The sequence below is a fragment of the Salvelinus alpinus genome, chromosome 1 (genome assembly GCF_045679555.1).
Source record: "Salvelinus alpinus chromosome 1, SLU_Salpinus.1, whole genome shotgun sequence".
In the NCBI taxonomy this organism is placed as follows: Eukaryota; Metazoa; Chordata; class Actinopteri; order Salmoniformes; family Salmonidae; genus Salvelinus; species Salvelinus alpinus.
The window spans coordinates 27,780,169-27,794,814 of record NC_092086.1 but is presented as its reverse complement, the minus strand read 5'-3'; the positions used below and the strand labels follow the sequence as shown (position 1 = coordinate 27,794,814).

Genomic DNA, 14,646 nt, shown 5'->3' with positions numbered 1-14,646 from the left:
ACTGTAGGCTAGACTAATCATGGGAATGGTAGAGGAGGTTTGATGGTGGGGGTGCAGCAGTGTGTGTGTGTGTGTGTGTGTGTGTGTGTGTGTGTGTGTGTGTGTGTGTGTGTGTATGGTAAGTAATAGTGTGTGTCGTTTGTCTGGTTGGAAGGATTGAAAGAGCAGCCATCTTTCTCTCTACAAGCCTCTCCACTCCTGCCCCCGGGGGTCTTCATTATGCCTGGACCAACCCAGCTGAGACCTGACTAACACATCCATCTCTTCACTCTCTCTTCCACTCTTTCTCTCCTTCACCTTTTCTCATTCTCTGTGCTGACTAGCCAGCTCTCCTGCTCTCACTTTCTTTCACACTCTCCCTCTCCTTATCTCCCTCACTTTCACACGCTCTCCCTCTCCTTATCTCCCTCACTTTCACACTCTTCCTCTCATCTCCCTCACTTTCATACGCTCTTCCTCTCATCTCCCTCACTTTCATACGCTCTCCCTCTCCTTATCTCCCTCACTTTCACACGCTCTCCCTCTCCTTATCTCCCTCACTTTCACACTCTCTTCCTCTCATCTCCCTCACTTTCACACTCTCTTCCTCTCCCTCACTTTCACACTCTCTTCCTCTCATCTCCCTTACTTTCATACGCTCTCCCTCTCCTTATCTCCCTCACTTTCACACTCTCTTCCTCATCTCCCTCACTTTCATACGCTCTCCCTCTCCTTATCTCCCTCACTTTCACACGCTCTCCCTCTCCTTATCTCCCTCACTTTCACACTCTCTTCCTCTCATCTCCCTCACTTTCACACTCTCTTCCTCTCATCTCCCTCACTTTCACACTCTCTTCCTCTCATCTCCCTCACTTTCATACGCTCTCCCTCTCCTTATCTCCCTCACTTTCATACGCTCTCCCTCTCCTTATCTCCCTCACTTTCACACGCTCTCCCTCTCCTTATCTCCCTCACTTTCACACTCATCTCCCTCACTTTCACACGCTCTCCCTCTCCTTATCTCCCTCACTTTCACACGCTCTCCCTCTCCTTATCTCCCTCACTTTCACACTCTCATCTCCCTCACTTTCACACGCTCTCCCTCTCCTTATCTCCCTCACTTTCACACTCTCTTCCTCATCTCCCTCACTTTCACACTCTCTTCCTCTCATCTCCCTCACTTTCATACGCTCTCCCTCTCCTTATCTCCCTCACTTTCACACGCTCTCCCTCTCCTTATCTCCCTCACTTTCACACGCTCTCCCTCTCCTTATCTCCCTCACTTTCACACTCTCATCTCCCTCACTTTCACACGCTCTCCCTCTCCTTATCTCCCTCACTTTCACACTCTCTTCCTCTCATCTCCCTCACTTTCATACGCTCTCCCTTTCCTTATCTCCCTCACTTTCACACGCTCTCCCTCTCCTTATCTCCCTCACTTTCACACTCTCTTCCTCTCATCTCCCTCACTTTCATACGCTCTCCCTCTCCTTATCTCCCTCACTTTCACACGCTCTCCCTCTCCTTATCTCCCTCACTTTCACACTCTTCCTCTCATCTCCCTCACTTTCATAGGCTCTCCCTCTCCTTATCTCCCTCACTTTCACACTCATCTCCCTCACTTTCATACGCTCTCCCTCTCCTTATCTCCCTCACTTTCACACGCTCTCCCTCTCCTTATCTCCCTCACTTTCACACTCATCTCCCTCACTTTCACACGCTCTCCTTCTCCTTATCTCCCTTACTTTCACACGCTCTCCCTCTCCTTATCTCCCTTACTTTCACACTCTCACCCTACAAACCCAACTTGTTGAAACTAAACGAAAGGAAAAACTACTAAACAAAAACCTTAACAACCACAACAGCAATGTCTAGGCTGAGATTGCAATTCACCATCCGTCCGCGTTTCTGGGAAACAGCAGCGGAGGTAGTGGATTGGAGGTTTGGGTAAGCGCCATCCAGACAGTTTGTATGAAGGGCATTATTTATACACAAAGCACCAATCAGAGGGGCATTGATGTCCTCACTGCACGTTGACACACACACCACACACACACACGGTGGAAAAGACTGGGGCCTGGGTTTCCACATAAGGAACCACTGTTCTTCTGGTGGGACTTTGACGTATTGTGTGTTGGAGCAGTAGAGGCTCGTTTGTAAACAATACCCACCTTCAGTTAGCATAGGAGCTGCTGCTGTTACTGCTTCTCTTTTGCAAGCTTCTAGCTAGCGCCCGATAGCGGCCTGCCTCTAGCTAGCGCCCGATAGCGGCCTGCCTCTAGCTAGCGCCCGATAGCGGCCTGCCTCTAGCTAGCGCCCGATAGCGGCCTGCCTCTAGCTAGCGCCCGATAGCGGCCTGCCTCTAGCTAGCCCCCGATAGCGGCCTGCCTCTAGCTAGCGCCCGATAGCGGCCTGCCTCTAGCTAGCCCCCGATAGCGGCCTGCCTCTAGCTAGCGCCCGATAGCAGCCTGCACCTCTTCCTCTTTAGCTCTCTTTTTCTCTCACCCCTCCTCTCTGCTGTCTCTCTACCTAATTTTCTCTCTTCTTGCCACGCTTTCCCTTTCCTCCCCTCCCTCCCTCTATCTCTCTCTCCCTCGCTCCGTCACTCCAGACCACACTGTGTAAAGACAGACGTTTAGCTCTTCTTGGCCTTCTGCCCACCTCCATGTGAGCTTCATTTCATGTGTTTATGCTGTTTTCCATGCAGCCATTGAAGTGGTGGTGTTTCTCCGGGCCAAACTGGGGCTGTTTTGTGTTCCAGGGAGCTGCTCTGGTATGTGCTGTGTAGCCCCACTGCAGACTAGTCTGTCTCTGTTTGGGACGTCACACAACAGCAGTTTTTGCGTCAACTGCCAGCATACTATAGGAAATCATTTTGAAGCAGGAGGGGGAGGTGTGTGTGTGTGTGTGTGTGTGTGTGTGTGTGTGTATATGATATGTGTACATGCATATGTATCTGGATGCATATGTGCATAGAACGTGTCTGCATACCTGCATGTGTCTGGATGTGTTTTATTGTCTGAGTGTGCGGGTGACCATTGTGGCCAGGCTGTGCTCAATGTAAATGGAGTGGTCCTGGCTAAATATTTAGTGACGACTCCAAAAGCATGGGAGGGAGGGAGGGAGGGAGCAAAAAGGAATCTCCCTTTTGTTTAGTTTTCTCTCTCGTGAGCGGATTGAGTGCACAATGAAATGCTCTCGGCTTTAACCATAACCCTCTACGCCTGCCCCTACTTTCTCTGAGAGAGAGAGAATATCCTCTCTCCATGGATAGGAATAGAGTTATAAATATAGCCAGAGAGAAAGAGAGAGGGGCAGGATGGCTCTAGCCAAGCCAAAGCAGGCTGGAACAGAGCAGAGCAGAGGGGGAGGGTGTGTATCTCTCATGCCGCGAGAGCTCGCAGCTTCTTGGCAGTATTTCAAAAATGAGCCTCTGAAAGCCCTGGTGAGCCGAGCAGACATATTGAGACTAGAGACACACGGGGATGGCCGCCTGCGCCGCCACCGCTTCGCTCCCAACGTAGCGCCCGCTCACCATGGTCGGAAGGTACCTCTCCTCAGGTATTGTTCCTGCTTTTCGCCCGTGATCCCCCCTCTCTTTCTCTTTATTCACTGGGCGTCTTTCACTGCGTTGTGCATTGTAGTGCACGATTGCCTTTAAATGCATGCAAGTACTAAGATAAGTCCGATTTTGCAACGGAAAACATCCAGCAGCGACAGATGGCATTCTGATGAATATCTTCATGAGGATAGTTTTAGTGTGTTTTTTCAGAGGAGCCAGCGTGCTGCAGGAAGAGAGAGAGAAACGGATACAGACTGTAGCTCTGAGCCTTTTTGGCTCTGGTTCAGATTTGATAAAATGGCGTCCTGTACTACACCACAGAAACCACACCACTGTGTCTGAGACACTGCCCCTTTCTCCCCCTCTCTCTCTGTTTCTCCCATTCTGTTATAATCATTGGAAGAAGCCTAAGCTCTGCAGAGAGAGAGTGAGAGACAGACAGACAGCCAAAGCTTGCACACAAACGGCATCTCTCCCCATTTAAAGGTCAGACAAAAGCAGAGGCTGTGTGTGTGCAGAGGTCCGCTCCGCTCACACATGCATGTGGAGGCACAGCAAAAACAAGGAGGGAACTGACGCACGGCAGAGTGATTACCAAGGCAGCACATCTAGAGCAGCTGCTGCTTTTGGACTGACTCACTTCTTATGCACCAAGCTGCTTCAGGGGATAGTTCTAGAACTGTTGTTGCCCAAGCCTCTCTCAGCAGTGGTGTTTCTTTATTGGAAGAGAGAGAAATCCTACTGTTTGAGGAGTAGAGGCAGTAGAGAGGTTTGATTGGACTGGGAGGCAATCTTCTGTACAGCAGGGGTGCAACGTTACAAAACATTCAGATATAAATGTTGTATTGTGTAGATTAGGTACATGTGTTTGTCATGTAACGGCATCATTGTGAAGTGTTTCATCTAATTGAATACACTCCAGGGCAGAGTGGTTATCAGTCAAGCCAAATGTTTGTGAACCTGGTGTCAGGACCAGACTGAGGCTGAACTGCAGGAGTCAGGGGTCAAGGGTTAGGACTGAGGATGGGCGTCTTCGGATCTGCCAGTGGACTCCACCTAGGCTCCCATTTTATTCCAAGATGGCTGCAACTAGGGTAAAGCTGTTGCGATTACTATGCTTGGGCGATATACCGTTAATACCGTATACCGGGGTATTTCGAAATGTACAGAATAAACAAAACTCCCACAGCAGTCAACATTTCAACCAGGGTTGGACAGTAGACAGATTTTCATACATCATACTGTACCATACCAGGGTATACGGTATTACCAGAAGTGTACACAAGGGGAAACTATTTAGGTATCAAAATAATTACACAAAATAATTTAGGCAACAGGGTTCTTCATCCAGGAGGGGTTTGAATGTCTCTGCTGTAACCAAGAAGCTTGATCTTAACATCGAGCCACTTAGCTAACAAGTTAGCAAACCAAATGACATCTTATAGTTATACTTAACTTATAGTTAGTTATAAGCAGTGGCGTATTCGTACCGAACTGTTCTGTACGGGGACCTCGGTTCGGTCACCACTGTGAACCTGAAATGAATAGAGAAAACCAATAAAAACACTAGCCTATGCCTACACTGAGTTGTATGCCATCGCCTCGTGAGTAAATTAGAGCTCAATAAACATTGTAGGCTATTAAAACAAGTACAGCCTATGCGCACGTTGTAATCAAAATTCCAATTTTAACTCGCTGATTTCAAACTATCCTTTTGTGAGGCGCAGCTGGGAACTGTGTAGATGGGGACTGTGTAGATGGGAACTGTGTAGATGGGGACTGTGTAGATGGGAACTGTGTAGATGGGAACTGTGTAGATGGGAACTGTGTAGATGGGGACTGTGTAGATGGGGACTGGTGGGATCCATAAGCCAGAATTGAAGGATCCTCCATCATCGGTTAAATCTCCAGTTTGGGAACATTTTGGCACATACACTACCGGTCAAAGGTTTTCCAACACTTACTCATTCAAGGGTTTTTCTTTATTTTTACTAATTTCTACATTGTAAAATAATAGTGAAGACATCAAAACTATGAAATAACACATATGGAATCATGTAGTAACCAAAAAAAGTGTTAAACAAATGAAAATATATGTTAAATTTGAGATTCTTCAAAATAGCCACCCTTTGCCTTGATGACAGCTTTGCACACTCTTGGCATATATTTAGATGCCAACTGTTGTCATGTTATCTTCTAGGTATGATGACATAATAACCTTTCCCTTTCTCCCTCTCTTTCTCTCCATCCTCTCTCATCCAACAGAGCTGCCCCCACAGAGTGGCCCGGGAGCCCATTATGAGAATCCCCACTGGGGACACCAGCCAGCCAATCGGAGTGCCACTTCCGCCTCAGCGTCGGTCAATCACAGTGGCTGGGATACAGTGATCATCGACGAGAGCGACACCGAGGCCTGGCCCTCCATTTCCCGCAGCAGCCAGAGCCAGGGCCCTGCTGGAGGATGCCCCTCGGACACTGACCCTGTTGGTCCGGCCAGCAGCAGCAGTATGAGCATGGCCACGGGGGCCAACGGCCAGACAGGCCACTTTCCTGCCAACTACCCCAGCAGCAAAGGAACCAGCTCTGGGCCCGGCAGCTCAGCCAATCACCCCGGGGCAGGCATGGTCGGCATGGCCTCCAGCCAAGGAGCAGCCAATCGGGGCTGGGGATCTGGTCCCGGTCCCTCCCCCCACGGCCCTCCTCAGTCCTCCTCTGTCGGGGGTGGGGAGGGGAAGAGTGATGGCCCAATGGGAGGAGGAGGAGGCAGGGGTTGGGGCTCCTCTTCCTCCACCACCTCCAACTTTAACTTGAACCTGAACCCCAATGCCAACCCCTCGGCCTGGCCCGTTCTGGGGCACGACGGGGGCGGAGGAGCGGGGGAAAGCAGCCCAGGGGGAGCCAACCCCAATCAACCCCCTTCTTCTCAACCCCCTCCAAACCTCTGCAACCCGCCAGGCACCTCTCACGCCCAGGGGAACGGCAACAGAGGAGGAACCATGGTGGGCGGCACGAACGGCAACCTTCCGGTAGGGGGAGGCGGCACCTGGGGAGAATCATCTGAGCCACACCCATCCTCGTCCACGAATGTGTCTTTCAGCTCAGAACCTCAGAACCTTAACACTGACGGACCAAATCATACTAGCAAGCAACAGGAGCCCCCTATCCACAGCGTGTCCGGTTGGAGTGGCCCCTCCGGAGCAATGGGCTCCCTGGGCCGGCCTCCTCCTGGAGCTTCGCAGCTGGTCAACGGAGAGGATGGCAGCTCTGTCTGGGGCAACAATGGAGACTCCAAGTCAGTCGCCTCCTCCGCGGAGCCTTCGGGCTGGGACTCTGGGGCCGGGGGCTGGGGGAGCCATGGAAGCAGTGGTGGTGGAACCTCTGGAGGCTGGGGAGGCCAGAGCAGCGGAGATGCCTGGGGGAAGCAGCATTCTGGCGAGGTCCAGGGGGGCTGGGATGCCCCCAGCTCTCCTCCCCAGCAGGCCAGCTCCTGGAGCACCCGAGCCCCTAGCACCACGGTGGCCAGCGAGGGCAGCAGCGAGGGCATGGACGGAGCGGGACACTCCCGCCGACAGGACCGGTCGTCCAGGGATGAGCCTGCCTCCCTGCTCCCAGCCCCTGACCTGGACCCCAGGGTGCTGTGCAACACAGGCTGGGGCCAAACCCCCGTCCGCCAGCACACGTCCTGGGACATGGAGGAGGCGGCACGCACCCAACGAAAGGCAGATGCTGCCGGGACGGACTCTTGGGGAGGCTCCGTCCCCAACACTCCCACCGAGCCAGCCCAAGGGCCCTCCAACCCCAGCCACGGCCCCCCTCATCGGGCTGACCCCAAGAGCGAGGGTCCCGGGCCTGGTCCTCAGGCTGCCCCTGGCTGGGGTGGCTCCATGCCTCCAGCCAGCCAACCCGGCTCTGGCTGGGGCGAGCCACCGAGCAGCAAGAATCCCCCCAACGGTCCTGGGGGCTGGGGGAACCCCCCACCAGGAGGCCCCGGGTCAGGCCCCAACATGCCCAAAGTTGGGAACCAGTCCTGGGGAGCTCCAGAGGAGAAGTCCCCAAGCTGGGATGATTCCCACGGCAAGGCCCCCAAGCCCCAGGGCTGGGGAGATGGGCCGAAGCCGCCCCACAGCGGCTGGGGCAACAGCGCTGGAGGAGGGGGCAATGGAAGAGGAGGAGACTGGAGAGAGCCTGCAGATGGCAAGAAGAACAGTCCCACCACCAACCCTCCCTGGGAGGGAGAAGGAGCAGGAGGCTGGAAAGAGAGCAACCGAGGCTGGGGGAAACCTGGTCCGGGGATGGGGGGAAATGTTGGTGGAGGCTGGGGAGAGCCAGCGATGGCCCAGCAGCACCCAAGTGGCCCTGCCCAAGGATGGGGCGGCAAGCCCCAGGAGAGCTCCAACGGCAACAGCGGAGGAGTTAGAGGAGGGAGCATGGGCGGGGCAGGAGGTGGAGAAGGGAGCATGGGATCCTGGGGAGGCCCTGGCCCCGTGAAGCCCAGTGTATCAGGCCGGGAGGGCAACGGGGGAGGAGGGAGCAAGCAGGACCCCTCAGGAGGAGAGCCCACAGGGTGGGAGGAACCTTCCCCACCCTCCATCCGACGCAAGATGGAGATTGACGACGGCACCTCGGCTTGGGGCGACCCGGGCGCCTACAACAAGACGGTCAACCTCTGGGACAAGAACAACCCTGAGGGAGGAGGGCCACCCCAAGGTAGACCCCCAGGGAACGCCCCCGCATGCCCCCCTGGAAACAACAACCACCCACCACATCACCCTCCCCACCATCCTCACACCTACCACGGCCCCCCACCACCCCTCCAGAGCCATGGGGGCCACAACCCCCAGGGCCCAGGCCAGAACAGTGGGCCCATGGACCCAGCCATGCCTCACCAGACTGCGCCTCCACCACACAGCAGACCACCCCTCATGGGTCCAGGTGAGAAGACATACTCTATGAATGGATGGCTTATAGTGTTACTGTGATTGTGTCCTTGATAATCTTGTCTTTTGACAATGCCATCTAGCTTTTAGATCAGGAGTCTTATGAAGTTGTGAAGCATCTTGCAATGTTGGGTTTACGTTTTGTACATGTAGTCATAGGAGGAGAACAGTGTTGGGCTTACGTTTTGTACATGTAGTCAATGGAGGAGAACAGTGTTGGGTTTACGTTTTGTACATGTAGTCAATGGAGGAGAACAGTGTTGGGTTTACGTTTTGTACATGTAGTCAATGGAGGAGAACAGTGTTGGGTTTACGTTTTGTACATGTAGTCAATGGAGGAGAAGAGTGTTGGGCTTACGTTTTGTACATGTAGTCATGGGAGGAGAACAGTGTTGGGCTTACGTTTTGTACATGTAGTCATGGGAGGAGAACAGTGTTGGGCTTACGTTTTGTACATGTAGTCATGGGAGGAGAACAATGTTGGGTTTACGTTTTGTACATGTAGTCATGGGAGGAGAACAGTGTTGGGCTTACGTTTTGTACATGTAGTCATGGGAGGAGAACAGTGTTGGGCTTACGTTTTGTACATGTAGTCATGGGAGGAGAACAGTGTTGGGCTTACGTTTTGTACATGTAGTCATGGGAGGAGAACAGTGTTGGGCTTACGTTTTGTACATGTAGTCATGGGAGGAGAACAGTGTTGGGCTTACGTTTTGTACATGTAGTCATGGGAGGAGAACAGTGTTGGGCTTACGTTTTGTACATGTAGTCATGGGAGGAGAACAGTGTTGGGCTTACGTTTTGTACATGTAGTCATGGGAGGAGAACAGTGTTGGGGGTTTTACTCAAACCTAACAGGCAGAATGAATTCACTGTGCCAGGCCTGATAAAGATTAGTCGTTTTGTTAAAAAGCGGCAGCTTAAAACCGTTGTCAGAGTTCAATCAACTGTTATTATACTGTGAACACACAAGAACAAGGAAATAGTTGTGTGTTCTACCTATGACTTAACACAAAATCCTGTTAGGTGGCGCACAGCGAACACATCCTTGGCTCCAAAACGTTGATCCGTTTAAAGGTAAAACCTCGCCTCTTAGATTTCCATCTAAATGAAGAACCAAATTGGCGAAAGCGATGCCAGCCCGCCCTGGCCCCACCCCCTATACTTCTCTGAAGCTCACTCTCCTCTGATTTCACAACAACAACACGGGCGCCCCCATCTGTGTGCGTAACTGTGGCAACCTCACGTGGGCACACGTGGCGGAGGAAGCCCAAGAATGCTGTTTACTAACCCGGCTTGTGAAAATAGCGATTGGAGCCACAAAATGTTTGAGCTGTGGAGGAAGTGTGTGATTATAGGAGTAACCACCATCTGTCAGTAGTTAGAGGAGGAGAGAGAGAGCGAGAGGAGGAGGAGGGGGGAGAGAGTGAGAGTTTAGACCCTCTGCTGGTTCTGGCTAGTCACTGCCCCATATGCTGCTCTTTTATGCACCACAATCAACCATGCAACAAAATAATACAATACAAGTTTTGTGTCCTTACAGTATACACTGAAATATGTCTTTAGTTTCCTTCACTCCTTTCCCACATGACCCTGATACTTAAAATGACAAGCTATTGATTTCTTTAACGTCAGTGGTCATGAAGGAAAGGAGATGGGTAGATACTCATAACTGAGAGAGTGAAATCTGATCCAGGAAGTAGACCTCTTGGAGTGATAGACAAACTGGCACAGGCAGAGATGGGGCTGCCTGACTCAGCCAGGCCAACTGGTTACTACAGTGAGGGCCAAGAGTTAAACTGCCTCCTCTGTCCTAGCCTGGCCAAGGTCTAGCCTGTCCTACTTAAAGAGGCATTGTAGAAACCAGGAAAAGAAAGGTTAGGAATGGTACATTTTAGCAATATGATTTTCTTAGATTGTTTTTGTTACATTGTAACTGTTTAAACTTAGATTTAGAACAAGGATGCACACAATGTTGAAATTGACAATACATGCATTTTGTTAGGTGTATGAATGGCAGTGCAGGGGTTTCTCCTGTAGGATCAAATATTTTTCACATGCGCTGAACACAACAGCTGTAGGTAGACCTTACCGTGAAATGCTTACTTACAAGCGCTTAACCAACAATGCAGTTTTAAGAAAATAAGAGTTTAGTTAATTTAGTAACTATTTTCTGAAGAAAAATAAATAAAAAGTAACAATAACAAGGCTATATACAGCGGGTACCGGTACCGAGTCAATGTGTGGGAGTACCGTAATTGAGGTAATATGTACATGTAGGTAGGGGTAACGTGACTATGCATAGATAATAAACAGGGGGAGGGGGGAGCCATTTGATGAATTGTTCAGCCGTCTCATGGCTTGGGGGTAGAAACTGATGAGGAGCCATTTGATGAATTGTTCAGCCGTCTCATGGCTTGGGGGTAGGAACTGATGAGGAGCCATTTGATGAATTGTTCAGCCGTCTCATGGCTTGGGGGTAGGAACTGATGAGGAGCCATTTGATGAATTGTTCAGCCGTCTCATGGCTTGGGGGTAGGAACTGATGAGGAGCCTTTTGGACCTGTAGCATGAGAACAAAATGGACCTACGGTTCCAGAGCAAGAGTTTGTTTTGGGTCCGTTGTTCTCTGTACTGTTATCCAATCCATGTGTGCCCTTATCAAAGTCATCCTGTTCCTAGGCTGGGGGGAGCCTTCCAGTGCCCACCCCAAACCAGAGCCCTCCTGGGGGGAGCCTTCTCCCCCTCCGGTCAGCGTGGACAACGGGACCTCCGCCTGGGGGAAACCCACCGGGAGCCATGGGGGCTGGGGTGTGGGTGACAACAGCCCCGAACCCTACAGACGGGGCAACCCACCCCTTGGATCTGCACCTTGCAAACCAGGTGAGAAGGACTCTAGTACTTTTTACAGATTAGATCAGATTTTTCCTGATTAAGCGAAATTGCTGATATTTTTACTAGGGCTGGGACCTCATGATATTACAAAATGTTTTACATTTTAGTCGTTTAGCAGACGCTCTTATCCAAAGCAACTTACAGTAACAGTTAGGTTTAAGTGCCTTGATCAAGGGCACGTCAACCGATTGTGCACCTAGTCGGCTAAAGGATTCAAACCAACGACCTCAAGGATTCAAACCAACGACCTCAAGGATTCAAACTAACGACCTGCAGGCTACGCAAGGTAGCCTGGCCCGCCAGGCTTCCTGCAGGCTACATTGCGTGCTGATAGAATCATGGGAATCGCAATACATATCCTATGTGTAATACGAATTGATAATGTGATTTTATTGCGTTTCGATGTTCCAAACATATTGCTCACCATATGTCTGCTGCAGAGGAACAAGAAAGCCATGAGAAAACAAGTTTTGAAGTCATGGAAATATAATATAAAAACAAATTGACTCCCTATTTAGTATGCAGCTACACTGACCTCTGGTGGCAGGCTGAATACACATTCTTACCAGTGCATGGCTGTGCTATACTAAAAGGAGTCTAAATCAACTGGCAATTCAAATACCCCACTGTCAGAACCAATACAAATACCCCACTGTCAGAACCAATACAAATACCCCACTGTCAGAACCAATACAAATACCCCACTGTCAGAACCAATACAAATACCCCACTGTCAGAACCAATACAAAACCCCACTGTCAGAACCAATACAAATACCCCACTGTCAGAACCAATACAAATACCCCACTGTCAGAACCAATACAAATACCCCACTGTCAGAACCAATACAAATACCCCACTGTCAGAACCAATACAAATACCCCACTGTCAGAACCAATACAAATACCCCACTGTCAGAACCAATACAAATACCCCACTGTCAGAACCAATACAAATACCCCACTGTCAGAACCAATACAAATACCCCACTGTCAGAACCAATACAAATACCCCACTGTCAGAACCAATACAAATACCCCACTGTCAGAACCAATACAAATATATTATGTCATAATCAGTGGCAGCTGGTGACTTAAAACGTTGTGGAGGATGATGGATAAAAATGAATTTGAAAAGATAGTAACAAAACACTTCGTTCTCTCCCTCTGCAGCCCCCAAATCTATGCAAGACGGCTGGGGAGGCGGCGTAGGTGGCGGTGGGGGGGAGGACATGGGTTTGTCTGGGGGCCAGTGGGACCCTGACGACGGGGACATGTGGAGCAGCCAGGCCTCCCAGGAGAGCAACTCCTGGGGCAACAGACCCAGGAAGGGCCCACCCAAGGGGAAGATTCCGGGCAAGCAGGAGGAAGCCTGGATCATGAATCGCCTGATCAAGCAGCTGACAGACATGGGCTTCCCTGTGAGTGCTGCTACCTGCTACTACCTCTGGGGTCAAACTCCACACTGATGTAATCTGTATACATAGAAATCTGATAATATAACATGCCATTTAGCAGACACTTTAATACAACAGTGAATGCATACATTTGGGTAGCCCCCGTGGGAATCAAACCTGCCTTCCTGACCTGGCTAGCTCCATGTTCCTACCAACTGAGCCACACAGGACCACACGTAGACATGCATGTTTGTGAGATATTTCTGCTGACAGCCGTTCCTTTGTGTGTGTGTGTGTGTGTGTGTGTGTGTGTGTGTGTGTCCAGAGAGATCCAGCCGAGGAGGCTCTGAAGAGGAACAACATGAACCTGGACCAGGCCATGAGTAAGTCTCTTCTCCCAGTCCTCAATACACTCTGTTAACTCCTTGTTCCCGATGCCCTCCATATCACTGTCACTGACTGTATCAGTGTTGGTCATATCCCTGTGTTCTTTCTCTCTCTCCCTCTTTCTTTCTGTCTCTCACTGCTCTCTTTTTGTCACTACTCTCGGGACTCTGTCTCTCTCAGGTGCTCTGTTGGAGAAGAAGACGGAACTGGACAGGCGGGGGATCGGCATGTCCGACTACAACAACTATCTGATCAACAAGGGACCAATGGGCTGCCGGCCTCCCCTCCACTCCAAAGAGTCCTCCTCAGATCGCTCCCCTTTCCTCGACAAGGTAATGACCCCTGACCCCCTCCCCAACATCACACACACCTATATTATCCATGGGTTCTTCAATGCGAATATGCTGTATAGCCAGGGCAGACATATTGTTCTGGGGAACCATGGAAAATAGCTTATCAAGGAATCAGGGGGAAAAAAGTTTTTTAAAAAGCCAAAATGATTTTCAAAAACTAACAGTATAATACTGTACATCAATCACACTGTTGTGTAACTCACTCAATAGTGTGTTTGTTCCATTCTTCGCTAGTTATGAGGACAGTTTCTGTTCTGTACCGGGCAAGGTTCATTTTCTATGTATCCACCCATTGAGAGTGTAATGGTGACGCTCTCCCTCTGTGGCTGTCTGTGTGGGCGCAGGACGGTGTTGGTAGCCTGGTGGAGGACGTCCTCACCTCCTCACCGTTTATGCCTTGTTCCCCCGGCCCCCTCGGCCTGAAACTCCCCTCCCTGCCCAGCACTGCCCTGCCTCTATCCAGCCAGGGCCTGGGCGGCCCACAGGGCCTAGCCATGCAAAACTTGAACAACAGACAGGTAGGCAGCACACTGTCTACGGCTATGTGGGGTTTAGACAGCAGACAGGCAACAGACAGGTGCCATAAGCAGAATTGGGTGTAATGTGGAGTTGAATGACAGACTGCTAGGAAAGGATAGGAGTGTGAGAAGAGGAAGGACTGGTTGGCATACTGATAGGCAGAGAGGGAGATGGATGGACGGACGGACTGGCAGGGGACAGACAGAGCTAGAGGTTTGGGTTTTGTCTAGCCTGTTAAATCTTGTTGGACTTTTTATGAATCTAAATCAAAGTTTATTGGTCACGTGGCTGTAAACGGTTCAGAGACATGCAGACTTGCAGTTCTTCCTCAACAGTGCAGAATAGTGGGTCCCTATCATCATGCTGTTCCACCCTCGTTTCCACCTCCCTCCCAGATGCAGAGTGGAATGTTGGGCAGTAGCGGTGCAGCACAAGCCCGGGCCATGCAGCAGCCTCCTCCTCAGCCGTCAGTGCCGCCTCTCGGCTCCCAGCCTAGTCTACGCGCTCAAGTGCCTCAGTTTCTCTCCCCTCAGGTACACACACACACACACACACACACAACATGGACCAGGGTTGTATTCATTATGGGAAAACTGTTTAAAACAGTTTTCAAAGGAC

At 50.8% G+C, this 14,646-nt stretch overlaps 1 protein-coding gene across 3 annotated transcripts in view; it reads left to right on the top strand.

Moving 5' to 3' along the window:
* tnrc6c1 (trinucleotide repeat containing adaptor 6C1) overlaps positions 1 to 14,646 on the top strand; it is a 146,242-nt gene that overhangs the window by 113,586 nt on the left and 18,010 nt on the right. For 2 of the 3 annotated variants that reach the window (XM_071395409.1, XM_071395418.1), the window contains 7 exons: positions 5,807 to 8,473; positions 11,161 to 11,361; positions 12,546 to 12,793; positions 13,095 to 13,152; positions 13,337 to 13,488; positions 13,854 to 14,027; positions 14,424 to 14,561. In XM_071395409.1, the coding sequence (XP_071251510.1) occupies positions 5,807 to 8,473; positions 11,161 to 11,361; positions 12,546 to 12,793; positions 13,095 to 13,152; positions 13,337 to 13,488; positions 13,854 to 14,027; positions 14,424 to 14,561 (3,638 nt within the window). Of the gene's footprint in view, positions 1 to 3,194; positions 3,541 to 5,806; positions 8,474 to 11,160; positions 11,362 to 12,545; positions 12,794 to 13,094; positions 13,153 to 13,336; positions 13,489 to 13,853; positions 14,028 to 14,423; positions 14,562 to 14,646 lie in introns of those variants that run through there. The other variant, XM_071395427.1, reaches the window with a different exon arrangement.